The following is a 27,342-nucleotide window of genomic DNA, read 5'->3' as shown; positions in this document are numbered from 1 at the left end:
TCTCTCTGAGAAACACCAATATCTGGGAGACTTAAGTAAGAGGGAGGAAGGATACCTAAGGGATATTTCAGATTCCCTCCTTAAATTTCCGATCCAGGTCTCTGGGGCGGGGAGGGGTAGGAGAAGGTGGAGGGAAGGTCAAAATGAGGCCTAGACTCAGGGGAAAGATGTCCTGTCCAGTGGGGATCTGTTGCTGGGCCAGCCCCTGTGGTGTGTCTCTCAGGAACTTGAGCATGGAGATAAGGTCAGAGGGGTGAGGTCAGAAATGTCAGCCAGGAGACCAAGTGGGAGCAGTTCTTGTGATACACCATCAATTTGCTGATGAACTTGCTAATAAGTTAAGAAAACTTACTGCTATGCACAATTTGCTCCATAGACTTAGTGTATGCATACTTAGTATATTTTCTGGGAAAATAGTTTTCTCCTTGAGTTTAGTAATTTTCTTTTTAATCTCACTATGCTTATCCAAAGGCAAAGCTCCATTTCATGCATCCTGGGGATAATCCATCACACAACGTTTCTTCCCTGCAGGATGCATTTTTTTCCCTTACAATCCTCAGTGATGCAGCAAAACTATTCCCCAAGCCAAGTCAGGTTCTATAAGGTTGGGACTGTGGGATGGAGGTCCACTACCTCCTCTCATTAACAAGAGATCAGATTCCAATTTGCAGTGAATGAGAAAAGTGATCCCAAATAATCCATACTTATTTTTTTCTGAGAAACTTCTCGTAAGGAATGATCCCAATATTTGGAGAAATTGGATAATCTTTCCCTTTTGTAGGATTTGCAATGGATACAGGGTAAGGGGTTGCATTAGAATCATCTTAGAAATTCTTTTTGTGGAAACACATGTCTACCACCACCCTACCCTTGGCTCTGAAATGTTCTAGTAGGGAGGCAAGCTTGTATATTTGGCGAAAATTTCCTTAAGGCTTTTAACATGCTCCTGACTAATGCTCACTTTCCTGAAGATAACAGAATTATTTGTACAAACCATTCCACCTACAAAAATACTAAAGAAGAAAAAATATATATAGCTCCCAAGTTAGTAGCACCATCACCTTTGGACTCCACATTTACGTTCCAACATAGACTGGGCAGAGGGAGGTGGACAATGCCCCCAGAAATCAGGAAATGCCATCATTGTGAAGTCAGACACAGATCTGGTTCTTCTAGCTTTGGCCATATAAAGATAGGGGTCATGGAAGGCGATATGCGTCGGATGTGTCTGCAGGAGCTTATCTATTAATTCAGCAGTTTCTCTAGGTCTACTGGAATTGGAAAAGGAGGCGCTTATCCTTGGGCAGGAAATCACATCTATGTCCCAAGCATCCTCTTTGAACGACGCCTGAATGTCTGAGATTTCACTTCCAGAAGAACCTATCCCAAGACCATTGGATCGTGCATTTTGGTATGGGTTCATTCCAGGTCCTTTTTTGGAGGTTAGATGTATGTTGGACCTCCCCATCTTCACTCTGCTCAGAAGGGAAGTCTGGACAGGGACTTCTCTTTCTTGTCCCCAGGAGATTTGGTCCTTATTCAAGCAAAGCCCTTTTGGGGAGGCAGCAGTCAGAATGTGGTGGTGACTGGCATACTGAGTCTCGTCAAAGTTCAAACCATCTCCAGGTTTGGACTCCAATTCCTTCAGGTTAAAAGTGGAAAAGAATACGTCAGTGTTTCTTTCCAAGTAGAGAATACAATCTGATCCCTGTCCTCACTCTCTGGGCACAGAGCTAAGCATAAATCCTGAGCACTGGAAAACTTTTTCCAAGGTCAGTCAAGGAAAGACTAAGCTTCAAGAGTCAAAGAAATGGCAGAATCCTAGAAACGCACACTCGGAAGGGGCATTTGGTGGGTCTAGTATGAGTCTATGCAGTACATGAAAGCCTCCTACAACACCCCCAAACCTTTACAGTCTGGTTGAACGACTCATTTACAGAAGCTTCCCTGTATCCCAAGGTGGTTCCTTTTATTTGAGGATCATTCTGATTGTTTAAGAAAAATTCTTTTTTACTCTGAATTAAAATTTCCTTCCCTAAAACTTTTACCCACAGATGCCCTTCTGCTTTCTAGAGTGAAATACAATATGTCAACTCCCTTCTGTAAGTGACTTAGCTTGGACCCTTAGATATGGCCAAATTCATGGTTTATGAAGAATCATAAGAAAATAATGGAGGTCCAAAAGCAGGTCTAAATTTTGGTGGGACAGCAGAAGAAGCAGCAGCAACCAACCACTGGATTAACATGACCAGGTATAAGGTGCTTGATTTGTTTCTGCTAACAAAGAAACCCTAGAATCAGGCTGCTCACCTTCAGAAAGCCATCTCATATAACCATACCACTCTCACAAGAGAACGATTAAATCACCATGAATTTTCACTTGCTTTCCCAGGACATGACAGTAAGGCACCTTGCCCACCAGACAACAGGCAGCAATGTGAACCTTCATCCTACTTCATTCCGAGGTGATGGGTGTCAGATTGTATTGATAAGACCCTTGCATGCATCCTATCTCTGCCACCTTCTCCATTTTTGTTTAGCCTTTTACTTCCCTCTCAGAAAGATCCCAGAAGCAGATTGCTAAAGATGAGCAATGCTTTCCATCTGGAGACCAGTTTGGATTCCCAGGGTCTGCAAAGAACCCCTTAGCATCACAGAGGAGTAGAACCACGGCATACATTCTACCTCAAAACTGCAGGAGAGCTCAAGACACATCGCCTCATATTGCATCAGTTCCTCTTCAGGTCGATCAAGACCAGGTTGGGAGCTCAGCTTGTTCACATCTGTTTCCAAGTCATCATCCTACAATGGCACATTCAAAAAATATGTTACAATCAGGAGAGCCATCCTGAGAAATATCGAGACAAGCTACAGATGTGACTTTTCAGAATCCTGGGACACGGTTTCCTTGCCTCCAAGTTATAGTGCTAGCCTAGTCAAGGATAATTTACATGTAAGGTTGTATTTTTTAAATACAAAGAAAGATTATAATTTTTCTCAGTGTTCATGTATTTATCAGCCTTCATCATAAATAATTTATGTAAAATGAGATGAACTATGTAAACAATGAAGCACAATACCAAAGAATTGTTTTTATCTCATCACCACTGTCTTTGACATAACTGTAATTGTCGTACCTATTCATCTATCTACCTATTTAGGTCACTCTTTTCACAAACGTTTAATGAGCACCTACTATGAGTGGGCACTCTCTTAGGTACTTAAGACTCATTGATAATTGAACAGACCAAGGTCCATGATTCCACAGAACTTGCCTGCTAGTGAGAAAAGGAAGACAGTAAGAAAACAAACAAATGAGCAAGGTAACTTTGAACAGTGATAAATGTCTTGGGAAGAATGAGAGGTGGTGAAGTGATTGTGAGTAAGGCTGGGGTACAAAGAAGCTAAGGAGGTCACATTTTAACAATAACGGCCAACAAGGCAAAGACTTGGGGGAAGAAATTACTAACAGAAAAAGAAAAAAAAAAGCAACTTAAATTTGCTTACAAAAGAAGGTGGCTGAATGTATACACTCATATACAAGAATTTATATAGATAACTGAATCACTGTTGTATAGCAGAAATTAACATTATAAATCAATTATACTTCAATAAAATAAAATTTTAAAAATTTTTTAAAAATAGAAAGTGGCTGAAGCATAAAGAATAAGAGGAAGACTAGGAGTCAATTCCAGAAGCAGGTATGGTGCTGAGCCTTCCAGGCTCTGGGGAGGAGGTCGTAACCTCCTACTATACCTTTATCCCTTTGTACATTTAAAAGTTTACTGAGTCACCACCAGCCTTTTCTTCATTGGGCTGAATAATACCAGACCTTTTATTTCTTCTTCTAGATCATCATTTCATAATAGTTTAACAGTGATGGTGACTCTCCTCCAAACACTTCTGTATTTTTCAAAGGTTATAGAATGTTACAGAGAAAGGACATAGTTCAATCTCTTCATTTTTCTGTGCCTCTCCTAGATCATGTTTCCCTAATAAAATAGGGGGGGAAATCCACCCTATATTTTAGGAATCTATTTTGTTAGTTGAGGAAAAACCTGATAGTCCTGAAAGCCTGGCTTATTCTTCCTGAAATCAAATAAATGTGGAAAATAAATGATATCTTCCTGGGCTTCCCTGGTGGCACAGTGGTTAAGAATCCGCCTGCCAATGCAGGGGACATGGGTTCGAGCCCTGGTCCAGGAATATCCCAGATGCCGCGGAGCAACTAAGTCCGTGCAACACAACTACTGAGCCTGCGCTCTAGAGCCTGTGAGCCACAGCTACTGAAGCCCATGCGCCTAGAGCCCGTGCTTCGCAACAAGAGAAGCCACCGCAATGAGAAGCCCATGCACGGCAATGAAGAGTAGCCCCCGCTCACCGCAACTAGAGAAAGCCCGCACACAGCAACTAAGACCCAACGCAGCCAAAAAGATAAACAAATAAGAGGGTTAACATAAATTTTTTAAAAAATCATTTTAAAAAAAGTTATATTCCTGATTCAGGGGATAAAGTGCAATATTCCATCCATCTTTTGCAATTTTCCTCCAAGCTTTAAATTAACAGAAATATAGATCCCATGAGGTTGATATAATGATATTTTCAGATACAGCGCATACCAGGCCCAAACTCCTTAGCCTGGTATTGGAGATCCCAACACTTATCCTTTCCAGCTTCATCTGTCAGATCTTCCTTTCACCATCTCTGCTACGGCCTCAGCCATGCGCCAAGGTGGCACCAATAGAAATGCAACCTGGCAGGCATTGAGAAGCATCTCCCCACCAGCAAGTAAAGTTGGTACGTCTGGAATGAGAAGCAGCAGGTAACCCATGAGCTTCAGCCTATCTAGGTGACCTACTCAGCCTTAGAGCAGGTGTTAGCAAACTCTAGCCCACTGCTTGTTTTTGTAAATAAAGTTTTATCGGATCACAGTCATGCTCATTCATTTATATACTGCCTGTGATGGCTTTCTCAGTGTAACAGCAAAGTGGAGTACTTGTAACAGAGACCATCTCTGGTCCTCAAAGCTTGAATCTTGGCCTCTGAATCTCCAGGCACTCAAGCAGGTTGTCAACTACTTCTGTATTTTATAAATACCCTTTATATTTATTTAGGAGTGGACCAGCTTCTCTGTCCTCACGGCAACCCAGAGAAGCTTCCTTATTTAGGATTTTGGTACCCATCTACCCAGATAACTCTCTCCTTTCTCAGGTTCGACCCTTCCAATATTGACTTTTCCCAGCCTTAGATTTGAGTTCAACATCCTTTTGAAGGTGCCGATTCAAACTCTGGTAGAGACAATCCCCAAGTTTACTAGACTGAATTCTTTGAAGATAAAAACTATGTCATATTTGCTTTTGTATCATAATAACATCCCTAAGAACTTAGCATGCTGTCTCACATATGGATCATATCCAAGAAATTACCTGAATGAAATAAAAAGTTTAAGAGGAGGAAAGGAGGAAAGAAAGGAAGGAAGAGCTTGAATTCACCCTTTCTGTCCTCCTCTTCTTCAGAGTCTGTCCAAATCTAATGTTTGTGTTCATTAAGAAAAAAAAAACAAACATGACCAACTTCTAGTCTATATTCGTTGTTTCTCTTTCCTTATGATGACATTCACAGTTTTCAATCAAAGAACAGCACCCAACTATACACTCTCAAGACCCTTTACAGATATAAGTTCCTTTTAATCATTCTTTCTAAGAGGCTTCTCCCAATTGTTAAGTAAGATTTTCAAAGGAAAAGGCCATAAGTTAAAGGCCTGCGTCCATTCTCTGACTAGAAATAAATACTCTTGGCTTCTTGCCCACATAACTTGCAGCAAATGCTGCTGGGTTCTCCAGGGGAAAACCAGTTTGCTAGGGCCCTGGTTCCCTGACTCCTGCTCTACCCCAGAATCAAGCTCTTACTCTGATGTTTCTCTGTTTCTCTATAATGCATGCTCGCACACTTACTTCTCACCTTCTCCTCAGCTCGAAGGCTCTTGATGAATTATTTCCAGGCCCTCACTTATTTGTCTTATGCTTCCTTCCCAGCTGGATTTATTTATTTGTTTAGATTCCACTCCACCCCAACCCACCATCATTTGCAGAGTGGGGGTAAGGAGACGGTCTGAAAGCTCTCCCCCAACCCCATGCTGTGTGAAGTCGAGCACCAGCCTGCAGCTTGTGCCTCCACATCAGATACAAGAGGTGACTGATGCTATGCATCAAACATTCAGTTATCAAAGAGCCAGCAAGAGGAGTGGGAAAGTGGCATTGATGAATGACTGTAGCAGCACAATATTATTCAAATAATTCAGCAAGTTCTCCATAGGCCTGCATTGGCAACATAGCAAAGAGCCAATTTGCTACTGATGACTTCAGAAATGATTCTATTTATCAACAAAACCCTCAGCACACCAGAATAGCAACCGCAGCCTTAACCTAGAGACCCAGGTAAGAGGTAGTCCCCCTCTATGTCTGCTACTACCATTAGCAAGGTGAGTGATTATTGGGACAGAGAACGCAAAAAGTCTATTTCTCCCTAGGCAGATGTGTAGATGGAACAGTATGTAAAAAGAAAGGAAGAGAGGGAGGGGGAGAGGAGGATGGATGGATGGAGAATAGATAGATAAATAGACAAGTAGATATAGATAGATAGATAGATTTTTTAATCCAGATTTCATCTCCAGGAATGTCATAAAAGGTAGCATTTACTTCTCAGTCTTATTTTGCAGATGTCAAAACTAAGGAACTATAACTTGAAAGGACTTGTCCAAGTCCACCAACAGAGATGGAGACAGAATTATAACTCATAGATAAATTATCATTATTCTAGAGCAGTTCTTAACCACAGGGTGATTTTTGCCCCACAGGGATATTTGGCAAGTCCTAGAGACAGTTTTGATTCATGACTGGGGGGAAAAGGGGTGGATGTCACCAGTATCTTGTGGATTGAGGTCAGGAGTGCTGCTAAACATTGTATAATGCACAGGACAACACCCCATGACAAAGAATTATCCAGCCAATATGCCAAGGTTTAGAAACCTTTTTCTAGAAATGCTGTCAGTGAACTATGCCCCACTGTCTGCTTTTGTGGAACACAGTCATGCCCTATTGTTTACAGATTGTCTATGGTTGCTTTTGTGCTACACCAGCAAAGTTGAGTCTTTGTGACAGAAACTGTATGGCCCACAAAGCGTAGAGTAATGATTATCTGACCTTTCATAGAAAGTTGGCTGACCTCCATTCTATAGCATAGGTTATTACTGATAGAGACCAAAAGGCACCACTTCCTTGCTGGCCAGGATATGCACCATACAACCCAAAGGAGTACAGTTCACATAGACTCCAAGGTAACTGGAATTGTACAATGCAGTGGTCCTGTGCATAGATTGGGTAGATAAGAAGAGTGACTTACAAAGATAGTAGAGATCTACTAGAAAAAGTTTCCTAGAAAAGCTTTCCATAGTCTCTTTGCCTGCATATCCTTTACATTCATTAAATACACCAACCCTAAGTGTCTACCTCAGGCTTATCCTGATGGAATATTAGTGCCTTGATAATAGATAGCCTCTGACTTGATGATGGGATTGTACCGGGCCTACCAAGACAAAAATGACAACTTGGAAATCAGTAACAGTAGCCATCATTTAGTGAGCATCAGTATCTGCCAGGTCTTAAAATGGAAACGCAAAAGTCCGTCCTTAAAATTTACTGTGGGTGGGACTTCCCTGGTGGCACAGTGGTTAAGAACCTGCCTGCCAATGCAGGGGACATAGTCTGGGAAGATCTCACATGCCGCAGAGCAACTAAGCCCATGCACCACAGCTACTGAGCCTGCAATCCAGAGCCCACGAGCCACAACTACTGAGCCCGCATGCCACAATTACTGAAGCTAGCATGCCTAGAGCCCGTGTTCCGCAACAAGAGAAGCCACTGCAATGAGAAGTCCGTGCACCGCAATGAAGAGTAGCCCCCGCTCACTGCAACTAGAGAAAGCCCACGGGCAGCAACAAAGACCCAAAGCAACCAAAAATAAATAAATAAATAAATAAAATTTCTAAAAAAAATTTTACCCTGGGCTTAGCTGAACATAGAAAGGGACATTTTCCTTTGTAGAATTATGAATGTAGAGATCATTAGAAGCAAGGGCTAGTGTACCTACTTCCTTTTTCACATCTTCAGAATCTGAGTCTTTGTCCTCTTCTTCTTCACCATCATCTTCAAAATCTTCTGAGTGGGGGAAAAAAAAAAAAAGAGGTGAAATGGATGAGGGTTCCCCTTTGCCTTGGATTGAGATTCTCGCCACCCAACAGTTAGTACTTCTCACAAGTAAGGGGCCATTATTAAGTGTACAGGATCCCAACACATGCTTACACCTATCGGACGTGTAAATCATGCGCACATAGGCACTTGAGGGCACTATATCATGACGTCTAAACTGCTGTCCAATACTGAATGCAAAATGAGTGCAGAATAAAATGACACATGAATACCATTCTGGCTTCCTTCACTCAATGTAGAAGTATTTATGCAACTTCTATGTAGAAGTATTTATGCAACTAACATTGCCAGAGTTTAGTGATCATATACATGCCAAAGCTGTTGTAGTGTAGACAGCACTTTGATTGATTCACTAATTTTAATACAAAGGAACTGATTTAAAACAAAAGTCCACAGAAAGCACCCAGTGTCACTGTGACAAGAGGATGCCTATGGAAAATCTGTTCCCTGGAAGGAGGACAAGGTTGAAAAGCACTAGTATCTTCTGACAACAAAATCTTCTCGGAGATTGGATAATCATACTTTCAAGTATTCTAAAATGACTTGCATGGGGTGGCAAAACAGCAAAAGTTTGATTTCAATTTCATCCTCAGGGCAAATTAATTCCAGAACCAGTCTGTATGGTGGAGGGACTCCATCATGGGATTGCAAATAGATTTTTTAAAATCAGCTGAGATGACTCTACAGGCATTCCCATAGCTACCAGGCAAACTGCCAACAGTTAATAATTAAGGACAAAATTAATAAGCTTGGTATTATGAAAAACTAGCTTTCTCATACATGTCTCTAATTACTTATTAGATAATCACAGTTGATCTGTTAAAAAAATTGATTCTACTTTCATCCACATTCCTCTATTATCCAAATGCAAAAGTTCATCATAAAGCTCATAACTATGAGCAAAATAAGTACAGAAGAACTACCCATATACTTTACCTTCAGTTAGAACATGTGGAGGTTCAGAGGTGATGCTCCCAGGGACTGGGAAGGAATAGGCACTGCTGGCTGTGACCAAGGGAAGTGGACTCTTAGGGTAGCATTGCCTCAGGATCTGAAGCACAAGGGAGATGACAGGCTCCAGACTTTTGTCATCCAGGCAGTTCTGAACAAAGAGAAGATCATATCAGACACTGACATCTTGTGTGGAGTCCCTTTGCTATAATGTTATTTCAAGTAAGGGATTACACGCAGCCTAAATGGACAGTAAATATCCTTAATGTAGAACATCTAATCTGAACATTCTAACGTAGAATTTTGTCTAACACAGGATCTGCTTTGGTCCAATGTGTAATCTGCATTTTTATTTCTCTTTTTCAGCTAATATATTATTAGAATGAATTTAGTCTGAAAATAGACTTCAGAGACTTTCAAGGGATGCTGCACCTAAGGTAAAACATTGTCCAGAATAGCTGAGGGAAGAGGAGGTAATGTCATCTTCCTTCAACCATCCATGAGTCATTGTGAATTATTGCCTAAATTAGAGAATGAGTAGCTGAATTGATAGAAGTCTTACTTTTCTCTTTCAGCTATGATCTGAAGAGAAAAATATCAAGGAAAAAGATAAAATATGAAATCAGAAGAAAGACTAAGAGAATCCCAAGTACCTAAATTAAATAACATGCTTCTTCTCAAAGCCCACAGTGTGATCTCTCTTGGTACCTACACAAAGCAAAGAAAAATTGGGTTTGCAGATGTAACATTTTGGTACTGATGGAACATGACAAGACCCTTCTTTTCAGACACTGTGAAAAATGTAAGAACAACTTTACTAAATCGAGAGACAGAGAGTTGGGAGTAGTCAGTATCTCTTTGGCAAAAATATGGCCATTTTCTGCAGTCTCTTAGTAAATGTTTTGTCTACTGACTTGATACAGAAAGTTGACTAATGTAAGCCTCCAGTTTGGTATTCCTAAGGGGTTTCCACGAAGCTCTAAGGCCAATAAGTCATTGTAGGAGATATGGAGGATGCTTAGAACATGCCACAGGGCAGTGACTGTCTACAATTATGCCATGCATGGTACCTCCAGGCCCACATTATGGGTGGCTCCACAGGAAAGAATATGGAGGAAAAACATTTAATAAAATTTAAGCCATGGATTCAAGCTACCCAAATGACTCCAAAGTAAAAAAAAAGTAAGCCAACTTTCAAAACAGAAATTTCTTAATAAAATCAACAATCCTATTTCTGAGGAGGAGCTTCAAGATGGTGGAAGAGTAAGACGTGGAGATCACCTTCCTCCCAACAAATACATCAGAAATACATCTACACGTGGAACAACTCCTACAGACACCCACCGAACGCTGGCAGAAGACCTCAGACTTCCCTAAAGGCAAGAAACTCCCCACGTACCTGGGTAGGGCAAAAGAAAAAAGAATAAACAGAGACAAAAGAATAGGGATGGGACCTGCATCAGTGGGAGGGAGCTGTGAAGGAGGAAAGGTTTCCACACACTAGAAGCCCCTTCGTGGGTGGAGACTGCGGGTGGCGGAGGGGGGAAGTTTCAGAGCCACTGAGGAGAGCGCAGCAACAAGGGTGCGGAGGGCAAAGTGGGGAGATTCCCGCACAGAGGATCAGTGCCGACCGGCACTCACCAGCCCGAGAGGCTTGTCTGCTCACCCTCCAGGACGGGCGGAGGCTGGGAGCTGAGGCTCGGGCTTCGGTCGGAAGCCGGGAGAGGACTGGCGGCGTGAACACAGCCTGAAGGGGGCTAGTGTGCCACGGCTAGCCAGGAGGGAGTCCAGAGAAAGGTCTAGAGCTGCCGAAGAGGCAAGAGACTTTTTCTTGCCTCTGTTTCCTGGTACGCGAGGAGAGGGGATTAAGAGCGCTGCTTAAAGGAGCTCCAGACACGGGCCAGAGCCGCGGCTATCAGCTCAGACCCCAGAGACGGGCATGAGACGCTAAGGCTGCTGCTACCGCCACCAAGAAGCCTGTGTGCGAGCACAGGTCACTATCCCCACCTCCCCTCCCGGGAGCCTGTGCAGCTCGCCACTGCCAGGATCCCGTGATCCAGGGACAACTTCCCTGGGAGAATACACGGCACCCAAGGCTGGTGCAACGTCACGCCGTCCTCTGCCACCGCAGGCTCGCCCTGCCCTCCGTGCCCCTCCCTCCCCGCGGCCTGAGTGAGCCAGAACCCCCTAATCACCTGCTCCTTTGACCCTGTCCTGTCTGAGCGAAGAAAAGATGCCCTCAGGTGACCTACACACAGAGGTGGGGACAAATCCAAAGCTGAACCCTGGGAGCTGTGCGAACAAAGAAGAGAAAGGGAAATTTCTCCCAGCAGCCTCAGTATAAACGGATTAAATATCCACAATCAACTTGATGTACCCTGCATCTCTGGAATACCTGAATAGACAACAAATCATCCCAAACTGAGGCAGTGGGCTGTGGGAGCAACAATATATATATATATTTTTAACTTTTTCTATTTTTCTGAGTGTGTATGTGTATGCTTCTGTGTGTGATTTTGTCTGTATAGCTTTGCTTTTACCATATGTCCTAGGGTTCTGTCTGTCCGTTTTTTGGTGTGTGTGTGTGTTTTAAGTATACATTTTAGCGCTTGTTATCATTGGTGGATTTATTTTTTGGCTTGGTTGCTCTCTTCTTTCTTTCTTTTTCTTTTATTACTTTAAAAATTTTTTTCTTATTTTTAATATTTATTTGTTATTTTTTATTGTAATAACTTTATTTTATTTATTTTATTTTTTCTTTCTTTCTTTCTCTTTTTCCTCCCCTTTATTCTGAGCCGTGTGGATGACAGGGTCTTGGTGCTCTGGTGGGCGTCAGGCCTGTGCCCATGAGGTGTGAGAGCCAAGTTCAGGACACTGGTCCACCAAAGACCTCCCAGCTCCACGTAATATCAAAGGGCAAAAATCTCCAAGAGATCTCCACCTCAACGCCAAGACCCAGCTCCACTCAAAGACCAGCAAGCTACAGTGCTGTACACCCTATGCCAAACAACTAGCAAGACAGGAACACAACCCCACACATTAGCAGAGAGGCAGCCTAAGATCATAATAAGGTCACAGACACACCAGAACACACCACCGATGCGGACCTGCCCACCAGAAACGCAAGATACAGCCTCATCCACCAGAACACAGGCACTAGTCCCCTCCACCAGGAAGCCAAAAAAGCCGACTGAACCAACCTTAGCCACTGGGGGAAGACACCAAAAGACAATGGGAACTATGAACCTGCAGCCTGTGAAAAGGAAACCCCAAACACAGTAAGTTAAGCAAAATGAGAAGACAGAGAAACACACAGCAGATGAAGGAGCAAGGCAAAAACCCACCAGACCTAACAAATGAAAAGGAAATAGGCAGCCTATCTGAAAAAGAATTCAGAATAATGATAGTAAAGATGGTCCAAAATATTGGCAATAGAACGCAGAAAATAAAAGAAACATTTAAAAAGGATCTAGAAGAACTAAAGAGCAAACAAACAATGATGAACACACAATAAATGAAACTAAAAATTCTCTAGAAGGGATCAATAGCAGAATAACTGAGGCAGAAGAACGGATAAGTGACCTGGAAGATAAAATAGTGGAAATAACTACTGAAGAGCAGAATAAAGAAAAAAGAATGAAAAGAATTGACAACAGTCTCAGAAACCTCTGGGACAACATTAAAGGCACCAATATTCGAATTATAGGGGTCCCAAAAAAGAAGAGAAAATAAAGGGACTAGACTGAGAAAATATTTGAGGAGATTATAGTTGAAAACTTCCCTAATATGGGAAAGGAAATAATTAATCAAGTCCTGGACACACAGAGAGTCCCATACAGGTTAAATCCAAGGAGAAACATGCCAAGACACATATTAATCAAACTATCAAAAATTGAATACAAGAAAAAAATATTAAAAGCAGCAAGGGAAAAACAACAAATAACATACAAGGGAATCCCCATAAGGTTAACAGCTGATCTTTCAGCAGAAACTCTGCAAGCCAGAAGGGAATGACAGGACATATTTAAAGTGATGAAAGGGAAAAACCTACAACCATGATCACACTACCTGGCAAGGATGTCATTCAGATTCAAAGGAGAAATTAAAACCTTTACAGACAAGCAAAAGCTAAGACAATTCAGCACCACCAAACCAGCATTACAGCAAATGCTGAAGGAACTTCTCGAGGCAGGAAACACAAGAGAAGGAAAAGACATACAAAAACAACCCCAAGACAATGGTAATAGGAAAATACATATCAATAAATACCTAAAACGTAAATGGATTAAAGCTCAACCAAAAGACATAGAATGGCTGAATGGATACAAAAATAAGACCCATATATATGCTGTCTACAAGAGACCCACTTCAGACCTAGGGTCACATACAGATGGAAAGTGAGGGGATGGAAGAAGATATTCCATGCAAAAGAAAATGAAAAGAAAGCTGGAGTAGCAATTGTCATATCAGACTAAATAGACTTTAAAACAAAGACTATTACAAGAGACAAAGAAGGACACTACATAATGATCAAGGGATCAATCCAAGAAGAAGATATAATAATTGTAAATATTTATGCACCCAACATAGGAGCACCTCAATACACAAGGCAAATCTTAACAGTCATAAAAAGGGAAACAGACAGTAATGCAATCACAGTAGGGGACTTTTAACACTCCACTTTCACCAATGGACAGATCATCCAAAATGAAAATAAACAAGAAACAAGCTTTAAATGATACATAAAACAAGATGGACTTAGTTGATATTTATAGGACATTCCATCCAAAAACAACAGAATACAGTTTCTTCTCAAGTGCTCATGGAACATTGTCCAGGGTAGATCAAATCTTGGGTCACAAATCAAGCCTTAGTAAATTTAAGAAAATTGAAATCATATCAAGTATCTTTTCCGACCACAACGGTATGAGAGGAGATATCAATTAGAGAAAAAAAAACTGTACAAAGTACAAACACATGGAGGCTAAACAATACACTACTTAATAACCAAGAGATCACTGAAGAAATCAAAGAGGAAATTTAAAAAAACCTAGAAACAAATGACAATGAAAACACAACAACCCAAAACCTATGGATGCAGCAAAAGCATTTTTAAGAGGGAAGTTTAGAGCAATACAATCCTACCTTCAGAAACAAGAAACATCTCAAACAAACCACCTAACCTAACATGTAAAGCAATTAGAGAAAGAAGAACAAAAAAACCCAAAAGTTAGCAGAAGAAAAGAAATCATAAAGATCAGATCAGAAAAAGAAATGAAGGAAACAGTAGCAAAGGTCAGTAAAACTAAAAGCTGGTTCTTTGAGAAGGTAAACAAAATTGATAAACCATTATGCAGACTCATCAAGAAAAAAAGGTAGAAGACTCAAATCAATAAAATTAGAAATGAAAAAGGAGAAGTAACAACTGACACTGCAGAAATACAAAGGATCATGAGAGATTACTACAAGCAACTATATGCCAATAAAATGGACAACCTGGAAGAAATGGGAAAATTCCTAGAAATGCACAACCTTCCACGACTGAATCAGGAAGACATAGAAAATATAAACAGACCAATGACAAGAACTGAAATTGAAACTGTGATTAAAAAATCTTCCAACAAACAAAAGCCCAGGAGCAGATGGCTTCACAGGTGAATTCTATCAAACATTTAGAGAAGAGTTAACACCTTTGCTTCTCAAGCTCTTCCAAAATATAGCCAAGGGAGGAACACTCCCAAACTCAATCTACTAGGCTACCATCACCTTGAAACCAAAACCAGACAAAGATGTCAAAAAGAAAGAAAACTACAGACCAATATCACTGATGAACATAGATGCAAAAATCCTCAACAAAATACTAGCAAACAGAATCCAACAGCACATTAAAAGGATCATACACCATGATCAAGTGGGGTTTATCCCACTAATGCAAGGATTCTTCAATATACGCAAATCAATCAACATGATACACCATATTAACAAATTGAAGAATAAAAACCATATGATCATCTCTATACATGCAGAAAAAGCTTTTGACAAAATTCAACACCCATTTATGATAAAAACCCTCCAGAAAGTAGGCATAGAGGGAACTTACTTCAACATAATAAAGGCCATATATGACAAGCCCACAGCCAACATCGTCCTCAATGGTGAAAAACTGAAACCATTTCCACTAAGATCAGGAACAAGACAAGGTTGCCCACTCTCACCACTATTATTCAACATTGTTTTGGAAGTTTTAGCCACAGTACTCAGAGAAGAAAAAGAAATAAAAGGAATCCAAGCTGGAAAAGCAGAAGTAAAACTGTCACTGTTTGCAGATGACATGATACTATACATAGAGAATCCTAAGGATGCTACCAGAAAACTACTAGATCTAATCAATGAATTTGGTAAAGTAGCAGGATACAAAATTAATGCACAGAAATCTCTCACATTCCTCTACACTAAAGATGAAAAATCTGAAAGAGAAATTCAGTAAACACTCCCATTTACCACTGCAACAAAAAGAATAAAACACCTAGGAATAAACCTACCCAAGGAGAAAAAAGAGTTGTATGCAGAAAACTGTAAGACACTGATGAAAGAAATTAAAGATGATACAAACAGATGGAGAGATATACCATATTTTTGGACTGGAAGAATCAACATTGTGAAAATGACTATACTACCCAAAGCAATCTACAGATTCAGTGCAATCCCTATCAAAATACCTCTGGCATTTTTCACAGAACTAGAACAAAAAATTTCACAATTTGTATGGACACACAAAAAACCCCGTATAGCCAAAGTAATCTTGAGAAAGAAAAATGGATATGGAAGAATCAGACTCCCTGACTTCACACTATACTACAAAGCTACAGGTATCAAGACAGTATGGTACTGGCACAAAAACAGAAATGTAAATCAATGGAACAGGATAAAAGCCCAGAGATAAACCCACGCACATATGGTCACCTTATTTTTGATAAAGGAGGCCAGAATACACAATGGAGAAAAGACAGTCTCTGCAATAAGTAATGCTAGGAAGACAGGACATCTATGTGTCAAAGAATGAAATTAGAACACTGCCTAACACCATACACAAAAATAAACTCAAAATGGATTAAAGACCTAAATATAAGGCCAGACACTGTAAAACTCTTAGAGGAAAACACAGACAGAACACTCTATGACATAAATCTCAGCAAGATCCTTTTTGACCCACCTCCTAGGAAAATGGAAATAAAAACAAAAATAAGCAAATGGGACCTAATGAAACTTAAAAGCTTTTGCACAGCAAAGGAAACCATAAACAAGATGAAAAGACAGCCCTCAGAATGGGACAAAATATTTGCAAATGAAGCAACTGACAAAGGATCAATCTCCAAAGTTTACAAGCAGCTCATGCAGCTCAATATCAAAAAACAAACAAAACAACCAAAAATGGGCAGGAGACCTAAGTAGACATTTCTCCGAAGAAGATATACAGATTGCCAACAAGCACATGAAAGAATGCTCAACATCATTAATCATTAGAGAAATGCAAATCAAAACTACAATGAGATATCACCTCACTCCTGTCAGAATGGCCATCATCAAAAATCTACAAACAATAAATGCTGGAGAGGGTGTGGAGAAAAGGGAACCCTCTTGCACTGTTGGTGGGAATGTAAATTAATACAGGCACTATGGAGAACAGTATGGAGGTTCCTTAAAAAACTAAAAATAGAACTACCATACAACCCAGCAATCCCACTCCTGGGCATATACCCTGAGAAAACCATAATTCAAAAAGAATCATGTACCACAATGTGCATTGCAGCTCTATTTACAATAGCCAGGACATGGAAGCAACCGAAGTGTCCATCAACAGATGAATGGATAAAGAAGATGTGGTATATATATACAATGGAATATTACTCAGCCGTAAAAAGAAATGAAATTGAGTTATTTGTAGTGAGGTGGATGCACCTAGAGTCTGTCATACAGAGTGAAGTAACTGAGAAAGAATAAAACAAATACCGTATGCTAACACATATATATGGAATCTAAAAAAAAAAAAAAATGGTCACGAAGAACCTAGGGTCAGAACAGGAATAAAGACACAGACCTACTAGAGAATGGACTTGAGGACATGGGGAGGGGGTAGGGTAAGCTGGGACAAAGTGAGAGAGTGTCATGTACAAATATACACTACCAAATGTAAAACCGATAGCTAGTGAGAAGCAGCCAAATAGCACAGGGAGATCAGCTCGGTGCTTTGTGATCACCTAGAGGGGTGAGACAGGGAGGGAGATGCAAGAGGGAAGAGATATGGGCATAGATGTATATGTATTCACTTTGTTATAAAGCAGAAACTAACCATCGTAAAGCAATTATACTCCAATAAAGATGTTAAAAATAGAAAAATAAATGCTATTATTAAAAGAGGAAAATAAATGTTACTTAACCGTCCCCCCAAAAAAGAAGAATGCTATTTCCCCTTCCATGTACTCAAATAATACCAATCAGGTATCCTGAACCAACAGCAGAAAACACTCTGCAAGGAAAATAAATTCGTTGAGGTTATTTTATCGCTGGGACTGGTCAAATAGCTTTAAGTGCTTACTGAAAAGTATGAGTATTGGAAAAAGAGAGAACTGGGCATGGAGGATGAAGAATGGAAAGGTAGATGAGTGATCAGAGATAATGCTCTAAGTTTCAACCTTAGGAGATAGTGAGCCAAGTCCAAGCCAGGGAACTCAGTCAAAACTGCCAGTATTTTGGAAGCCAGGTCTGTCTATGATTGCCATTGGTACTCTTGCTGATGATGGTAACAGTGTAATGTTTTACTTGCCGTGGGATGGTGCAGGTGGAAAGCAGGTGAAAGGATGGAGTCAAGTCCAAGCGTCCTGTTTGGATTGGGCCACACCGTGAACTGAATTTGGGGGATGGAAGGAGTATTAGTATCTACAGAAACCTAGGCATTAGGGATAATGTTATATCTGGCGTCTGCTCTACTCAGGGGAAAACATTTATGAATTTAAAGATGATCGTTGGGTCCAAGTTAATAGAAATGCCTAGATCCTTTGCCAACATTTTCCTGGTGTTAATGGATCAGGACCAGGGCTAAGGTGAGGCAAGGAGGTGCCCCGGACACAAAATTTAAGGAGGCACTCACTCTCAGTCTCCTGCAAGTGCAGGGTCAGCACCTGTGCTGTGTATCATAAAATGACAAGACTCCAAGAAATAGGATCCCTGTGGACCAGTGTCTCAGAATTGGGGGCAAAGGTGAGATTTGTAGGCTCACTCTTCCCATGATTCCCAATAATCCACCTGCTACTTGGAGAAGACGATAAAATACAAGAGTGCTTAAAATATTCAATTCACATTTAACATCTTTGCGTTAACTTTGGGATGATAAATACCCTATTTTCATGATACACGTGCAAGACAGAGTAGAGCACGCAGCTCAGATCCCACAGCAAGACTACCTGAATTCAAATCCTGGGCTGACGATTGCTAACTACTGTACAACCCTGGCAAGTTACTACACCTCTCTGTGCTGCCGCTTCCTTATCTGTAAAGAGGAAATCATACCAGAACCTCTCTCATATGGTTGTGTCTGAGTTACAGGTAAGATGAGCGCCTAATAGTAAGCATTCTGTAAGCTTTAGCTCGTGGGATGCCAGGAGGCATCATTAGGGTCATAAAACCGTATAAGAATCTGAAAAGAAGACCTTAGGAGACCACTGCTAATTCAGGGCAGAGTCCTAGCAATAATCCTCACAATAACAAAATGAGACATTCTAGTGGAAGAGGAGCCCGAGGAAAAAACAGGAGTCCTGGGTTTAAGCTCTGCTTCTCAAGAGTCAAAGCCATCAGTATTGCCTGCCTCGGCTCCCACAGTCTGACTCCTTGCCTTGCCCTCCTGCCTCTCCCTCCTTCTCTTGTGCTCTTGGAGACTCTCCTCTCCAAAGGGCAGCCAGAATGATCCTTGAAAAGCATAAATCAGTTTGAATGGGTGTAGAGTTTCAGTTTTTCAGGATGAAGAGTTTTGGAGATTAGTTATACAAGAGCGTGAAGCTATTTACTACTGAAATGTACACTGAAGAATGGCTAAGATGGTCAATTTTATGTTATGTGGATTTTACCACTATTAAATTTTTTAAATCTTTAATGAAAAATAAAAAGCATAAATCATATTGTCTCCCCTGCTTCAAACCTAAAAAAAATAAAATCTGAATTCCTTTTCATGGTCTAGAAAACTCTACATGATCTGGTCTTCCCAAACTCTCCAAATCTGTCTTCCCCCTTCTTTGTACCTGCTTAAAATCTGATGGAATAAAACCCAAATTCCTTACCATGGTTCAGGATGCTCTAGACACTCTGGTCCCGCCTATGTCTCCAGCTTCACATCATTTCTCCCCACTTTTCCTGCCCATGCTTCTGCCCCACCCCTGACCCCACCACCTGAGGGCCTTCACATTTGCCTGTTTTACCCTCTCCCTGGAGCCCTCATATCAGACCTTCACATCACTGATTATTTTTTTTTTAACATCTTTATTGGAGTATAATTGCTTTACAATGGTGTGATAGTTTCTGCTTTACAACAAAGTGAATCAGTTATACATATACATATGTTCCCATATCTCTTCCCTCTTGCGTCTCCCTCCCTCCCACCCTCCCTATCCCACCCCTTTTGGTGGTAACAAACCACTGAGCTGATCTCCCTGTGCTATGCAACTGCTTCCCACTAGCTATCCACCCTACGTTTGGTCCATGCCACTCTCTCACTTCGTCACAGCTTACCCTTCCCCCTCCCCATATCCTCAAGTCCATGCTCTAGTAGGTCTGCATTTTATTCCCCTCCTACCCATAGTCTCTTCATGACATTTTTTTTTCTTAGATTCCATATATATGTGTTAGCATATGGTATTTGTTTTTCTCCTCCTGACTTACTTCACTCTGTATGACAGACTCCAGGCCCATCCACCTCACTACAAATAACTCAGTTTCATTTCTTTTTATGGCTGAGTAATATTCCATTGTATATATGAGCCACATCTTCTTTATCCACTCCTCTGTTGATGGACACTTAGGTTGCTTCCATGTCCTGGCTATTGTAAATAGAGCTGCAATGAACATTGTGGTACATGACTCTTTTTGAATTATGGTTTTCTCAGGGTATATGCCCAGTAGTGGGATTGCTGGGTCATATGGTAGTTCTATTTTTAGTTTTTTAAGGAACCTCCATACTGTTCTCCATAGTGGCTGTATCAATTTACATTCCCACCAGCAGTGCAAGAGTGTTCCCACTGATTCTTTCTTGTCATTCAGGTTTCAGCTCTGAAGGTCGCTCTTCCATGCCAGCCTTAGAGTGGCCCCTCTCCTTCCTCTCTCTCCAGAAACTCTTTGAACATAGATGGGCAAATTCTAAGGTCCAGAACAGATGTGGGGTAGCTTCAACTTAGGACTGTCTTAGATGGAAACACCTTTGGTTTGGGACCTTCTGGTTCATTCTTGTCCAGGTCTTTCCCTCTTGCCTGACTCTCCAGAATGTCTTAGTAGTTCCACTAGTTGTACACTGCTTTCCTCTCCAGTCTGTACCTCCTGGCTAACTCCTTGCACTTCTGTGCACAAACTAAGCTTTTCAAGTGCTCTGCCTTGACTCGAATATCAATGACTTCCTTCTCGAAGACTTCTCTGGTCAACCAAGACCACCCAGAGCTCTCCTTCCTCTGCATGGCTTTGCCAGTTCCACTCTGGCATCCCACTTGCTGCCTATACTGCAGTGATCCTGATTTCCCCTGTAGGACAGTAGGTGTCCTGAGGAGGATGGGAACTCTAATCACCTTCCTCTTTGAACTCCCTACCTAACCCCAATACCTTTAACAAAGCAGAAGCTCAAGAAACATTGACTGAATAAACAGTAAATGATTTCCAATTACCCTGACCTCCGGAGTATTAAGCTCCTGATCCCAAGTGGGTGACATTCCCTTTAGGCTTCAGCCCTTCCTTCTGTAGATCCACAATGCTGGGGTAATCAATCCTGTGGACAAAAAGGGTCCTGATGAATCAAGACCTGGCCTGCCATGCTTTCTGAGCATATGACAGTAGCTGCAACTTTTTTGAAGGCTATGAGAGTTTATTCTAGTGGTTCTCAAAGTGAGGTCCCAGACCAGCAGCATTGACATCAACTGAGTACTTGTTAGAAATGTAGAATCAAATCTACTCAGATCTAATGATTAGAAACTCTAGGAGCGGGGTCCAGTTATATGTGTATTAACAAGCCCTCTAGGAGATTGTGACACACTGTCAAGTTTGAAAACCACCAATCTTAGCAATGTTTTTGGTCTCTGAAGCTGTTCTAGCTCCAGAGAGTGGCCCCTTTACTTGATTATTTCATACGAGTTTGTTCCATCTGCAATTACCCCTTTCTCCAAATTGATAACGATCTCAAACTGTTTCAGGGCATCCTTGCAGGGGTTTGTTTTTAACATTACATCCAAACTGTCGGCCTTCTTTCTCCTTCCTCATACAAAGCTCCAACAAGATCCCGTTATGTTATGCAGCAGCCTCACTGCATTATGGACAATCTGATCCTCTGAACGTTTAAAGGATGCTCAGAGGATCTGTGCAAGGCTGTGGGACCCAGGAAACAAAGAGGTGGGGTTATTGAGAGAGAATCATGGCAAGCAGTGGCCTCAGCAGGAAGGCAAAGAACAAAATGATGGGCAAAGTCTGTGGGAAGTACTCAAAAACAGTTCTTTCTCAGTCACTCTCATGCCCAGTAGGCTTGCAATTACACCACAGGCACCGATAAAAACAGTAAAGGACAGTGGTTTTCAAAGTGTGACCCAGACCAGCAGTATCAACATCACTTAGGAATTTGTTAGAAACACAAGTTCTCAGGACCATCCCAGACCTACTGAATCAGAAACTCTGAGGATGGGGCCCTTGCAGCCTTGTAGGTGGCTTTGATCACAGTTAACTTAGAGAACCTCTGGTCCAGTGGACAGAAATATGGACTGTTGAGTAAGACCATCAATTTCAAATCCTTTGAAATGTTGAAATCAGAAAGTCTGCATAAACTGCTATGCCAGCCCTAAGCCATACCCTAAGCCATAGGAAGCGTTCAAGATAAATCTCATTCCCTCATCCTCTTCCTCCTCCTCCTTTATTTTCTTCTTCCTCCTCTTCTCCTTCATTTTCATTGTCATCTCCATCAGCTGCAGCAGTAGAAGCAGAATAATTTGCAATAGCTACTGAAATGACACCCCCAGATCCAAGTTCCCCAGTTGGCCATCCTGTGACTCACGCATCTTCTCTGGCAGGAGAGGCGAGCTCTAACTCCAGCACAGCTGCAAGGGAATCTCTGCTCAGAGCACTCTGCCCAGGTGCTGGGAAGCTTTTCAGGCAGGAGAAACCTGGCCACCAAGTGCAGATTCTGCCTCTGCTTACATCCTGCTTCCATTCCCAATGGTAATTGGAGGCCAGGAGCTCATTGTAAATTTGCTTAATTGAGCAGTTGAGGTCTTTATTGTCCTGCTGAGGAACTGCTTCTAAATGCCTGCTTCTGGGCTTATGGCCCCTTTCATGCTTGTGCTTCACTTGGTATTTTCTCCACTCTCTTCTTGTCATAGACTTGTACCTCTGGGATCACCATCTTTTCCGTTTATTGCTCTTTTAATTGTTTTTTTTTTTTAATGCAGATTAGAAAAACAGTCAATAATGCAGAGGGCAGGTGGCAGAGGAGCTGGCTAAAGCACACGAGCCAGAGTTGGGGGGATTCTAGGCATCAGCAATACGGGGGGAGTTTCACGAAGGCTGGGAGAGATTGGAGATTTGGGGTACACAGGCTTACAAAGTATGGTGAAGCTTGGAAAAATTCAAAGCACTTCCTCATCCAGAGGAATAGAATGGAAAATGTAGCTATTTCATGACCGAGAAGCTCTGAAAGCTGTAATGATGGAGAGGAACCCAGAGGCGATAGCAGACAGAAAATTAGATATTGGTTTGCAGTGCAGTATTATGTTATTGTTTACAGGAGGGGAAAAAAGCTTTTTTTAAAAAAGATGGTTAGAGTCTACAGTTGCCGTGGTTGGAAAACGGCACTCTCGTTGACCACTTCATTACCTCAGATGTACTCAGGTACAGAGAAATTGGAGGGTGTCCAGAGAGAAGCAACGAGACCAATGAAAGTAGTGCAGAGACTGACTAATAGGAAGACAGCAAGGAACAAGATGTGTGTGAAACACGGCTGCCTTGGCCCCAGGAGAGGTTTGGTGAGCAGATGATGGGTATTTGGGAGATACTAACATCATCCATGGAGAACGTATAGGTAGCCTTGCATGACGGTGTTTAAATTAGCCCTAATCAAGTGAAATTAAGGAATTTATTATTTGGTTGAAATCCAGGAAACCCTAGACACTTATTCCACTGGGGTGCAGGTAAGTGACAGCCCTTATAGGTGCTACTCCCTTTGCCTGGGATGCTCTTCCTCTTAAACTTGGCATGACAGACTCCTTCAATAATTCAGGTCTCAGCTTAGGTGTCACCTGCTCAGAGAAGACTTGACCTGTCTAAGAGAAGACCTTCTCCCTGCATATGTAAAAGTCACTGTAGACCTGTGACCTTCCTCTGTTGATTTCACAGAGCAATATGAAATTATCTTCCAGATTGATTTAGTTGCTTCCTTAGTGTCCAACTCTCTGGTGGAATGCTTGCCCCAAACGATCAGCGGTCTTGTCTATCATATTCACCACTAGGTCCTAATTACTAATTATTATTCCAATAGTCACTCACACTCACAGAGCAGTTAAGTCATGGCAAGAACCCTGCTAACACAGACATGTCTATGATAACTTATTCAGGCCATGCAAAAACCTAGATTTTATCATTTCTATTGTTTTTAAGAAGAAGAAACTTGAATCCCAGAGAAGGTGGGTGACTTCACTAAAGTTGTACAGCTATAGGTGCTAGGGCTGGGATCTGAAGCCAGGTTCTCTAGCTTTAAAATCAACACTCAATCACTGCACCACCCAGTGTGTACCCAACTAATATGTATTGAATAAATGAGTCAATCAGTACATGAGTGAATGAACGAATGAGGATTTGAGTCCAGAACATCTGCCCAGAGCAGGAAGCAAGAAACATATTGAGGTTTCCCAGCTTTAGTGAAGGTGAGTCCTAAATGACGGCCTTCAGGAATCATTCAGATGTCATCCAACTGCAGAGATAATCCCCATGCTGATTACCTGTGTGGTGCTGAAAAGGATCTCCATGCCCTGAGCTGCCAGGAAGGCCTCCCTGCCAGACCGGAGGTTGGCAATATGCCTGAGGCAAAGCAGAAGCGCCCTGCGGATCAGCACGTAGGAATTGGTCGTGTCACGGCTGTGCCAGTCCTGATGCAGCCTGAGCAAGATGGTGACATAGCCTCTGTTCACTGCCCTGCGGCTGTTAGACTCTGAAACCAATGGGAAAAGACAATGTCAATCACAGGCTGGCCACACCTGCCTGAGGATGTCCCAGTGTACCTCCCACAAGATACTGATTCATCATAAAGGGAATGATAATAACTTTCCAGTGGAGAAAACTGGCAGATATCACCTTAATCAAGTGACCAAAGTCAACATCAGCAGATAAGATGCCCTGAGAAAGACACACCATCACTTTAGCATCACTTAAGCACCACTTTAGCATCGCTTCAGCATCGCTTCTATGATTTTCCTGCCCCAAAATGCATAACCTAAATGTTACTAGGAGGAAAATCAGCAAACCCAAAATGAGGGACATGCTGCAAAATATCCAATCGATAATTTTCAAAAATGTCAAGGTCATGAAAAGCAAAAAAAAAAAAAAACCAGGAATTGAGCTAACAGAGACTAAAAAGACATGGCACATCAGTATGATATATAATTATAATTTAGATCCTGGACCAGAAAACAATATTTTTTCTTTTGCTATGTAAGGCATTAGTGACGCAATTGGTAAAATATGAATAAAGTGTTTAGATTAACCCATAGTATTGTATAAATGTTTATTGTTAGATTTTGATAAACTATTATATGTTAATGTAAGTGAATATTCTTGTTTTTATGAAATTCGCCATTGTGAATTTCTATAACATTCTCAAATAGTTCAGAAAAAGGATAATAGTGTGTGGGGAGAGAGAAGAAAGGAGGTGGGAGGAATCCACCAGATTTCCATTCCTCTTTCCTAAGCCTCAGTAGACTTGGGATATTGTCATTTGGGTTGAGCAAACTATAAGGCTTAGGTTGGAAAGGAGAGGACCCTGAGTGACAGACATAATGTCAGGAAGGCTGTCATGTGTAACAGATGCATTGGGTGTTTTCCCTAAAGAGAATGGAAGCCAGATCATCAAGGAGTTGGCTCCGTCCAGGAAAGGAACTCCTCAGACTCAAGGCTACCCAACAAGGAGCTGGTCTCTATGTGGTAAGAGCAACATGGCACCAAAAATAGCCAGAAAGAGGTTGGAAGTCCACCCAGCAGGGATGTGAGGACAGGGCTTCCTTACATCTGACAGGGAGCTGTAATAGCATGCTCTTACAGTTCCCTTCCCCTCTTCCACACCATGACTACCCTTTGTTAGTTGAATGACCCTGTGTGAGACCTCCCACGAGGCCCCTCTGATGGGTGGATAATTTCTTCATTTTTCCATTATGAAGAAAGGAAGGGGGAAGAATGGTCCAAGATACCTCTCTCAACAGTCCACATACACTACTTTTCATGTTAAACTCCTCCACCTACAGCGTTGGCAGACAGACCAGTTCAGGTCTACCCAGTAGATGGGGAGATAGATACTCTCTGTATCCTGGTCCTCTCTACCCCTGTGGACTAGGTACCCCGAAGAACTCTAACGGGCTGACTCTGAGGAACAAATGCCCACATCTTGCAGCTCTGCCTTCTCACTACTGCATTTCTCCATTATCCATACTGTTCATGCTGGTTTATGAGACAATCTATGTTTCTGGCTGAGCATGTGAGAGAGAGATCCCCTGAGCTGTAACTGGATAAGCAAAATTTCAGCTCCAAGTCAGATTTTTTCCTAAGACCATATAAGTGCACATGAGTGAAACGATAACATGGAAATTCAGTGCTTTATTCCAGAAGGGTTTTCTCATAATATTAATGGAATTCTCCTTTTCTTCTATTTGTTTGTCAAATTCTAAATTGTCAGGCTTCACTGAGCCCCACTGAGATTTTTGACCCATTTGTGCAGTTGGTTTTATTTTTTTTTTCACTTTTTACAACATTTCATTCAGCCATGACCCTATATTGAGAGCCATGAGCTTTATTCACTCCATGATGTGTTTGTGGAAGGTTTTAATCACCTTCATTACCTCCTTTATGAATTATTCTTTTGTATCAAAAATATTTCTCTCCTCGGCTGGTCCCAGCCACAAAGCACTGGACTTCTTTACTGCCTAAATGAGGTTCCAGCCTATCCAATATCTGATGTTTAAAAGAAAATTGAGGATTAGGTAGGAGGTATTAAAGGAAACTATCGCCTGCTGAAAAGAAGACAGAATGGCAAAAACAGTGCATGAAGGCTGCGTGGGCAGAGAGGTTAAGAACTTTTGTCTTTTATCTATGTTAAGGGTATGAGACTAATAATGTGTTATCCTCATGACTTTCATCTCCCACTTTTGGGGGAGGGGGAGGGAGATAACGAGAAAAATGTCTTTAATGGTGTGAGAGAAAAATCCCTTATCAGATCCCAATGATTTTATTCACGATTTCCTGTTAATCTTCAACAAGCTGTCATGTTTACTAACATTGAAAATAGCTACACCTCCTCCCCCAACCCCTTCCCTAAATCAGTCAATCGTTCTCCCTGACCGGCTTGTGAGTTTTGCAAAAGTCAATATGCACCTGAAACCCGACAAGAGATCCGCCAAGGTGAACAAATGTAGAGAGGAGCTGAAGAATGAAATGAGGATCCCTGGGATCAGCAACTTGCAGGAGTTTGAGAAGATCTGAGGGGAGAACAGTGCTTCTCCCAGGGAGGCCAAATAGGAAGGAGAAGATGTGGGGTTTCATACATTCCTTTGAGTGAGCTCAGGGTTTGGAGGGCAGAGAAGATCCAGCTGTACTTTAGTCTGTTTATGTAAATGGCTTCTTCTTAAGATTT

General features: G+C 41.6%; 1 protein-coding gene across 1 annotated transcript in view; it reads right to left on the bottom strand.

Moving 5' to 3' along the window:
- AGBL1 (AGBL carboxypeptidase 1) overlaps positions 1-27,342 on the bottom strand; it is a 216,117-nt gene that overhangs the window by 26,806 nt on the left and 161,969 nt on the right. The window contains exons 7-11 of the mRNA XM_059058824.2: positions 24,446-24,654; positions 9,204-9,369; positions 8,149-8,216; positions 2,686-2,802; positions 1,062-1,642 (exon numbers count right to left, since the gene is read on the bottom strand). Of these exons, the coding sequence (XP_058914807.2) occupies positions 1,062-1,642; positions 2,686-2,802; positions 8,149-8,216; positions 9,204-9,369; positions 24,446-24,654 (1,141 nt within the window). The remainder of the gene's footprint in view (positions 1-1,061; positions 1,643-2,685; positions 2,803-8,148; positions 8,217-9,203; positions 9,370-24,445; positions 24,655-27,342) is intronic.

Source organism: Kogia breviceps, chromosome 3 (genome assembly GCF_026419965.1).
Source record: "Kogia breviceps isolate mKogBre1 chromosome 3, mKogBre1 haplotype 1, whole genome shotgun sequence".
Classification (NCBI taxonomy): domain Eukaryota; kingdom Metazoa; phylum Chordata; class Mammalia; order Artiodactyla; family Physeteridae; genus Kogia; species Kogia breviceps.
The sequence above is the reverse complement of the archived record's forward strand: the minus strand, read 5'-3'. Positions and strand labels throughout refer to the sequence as shown.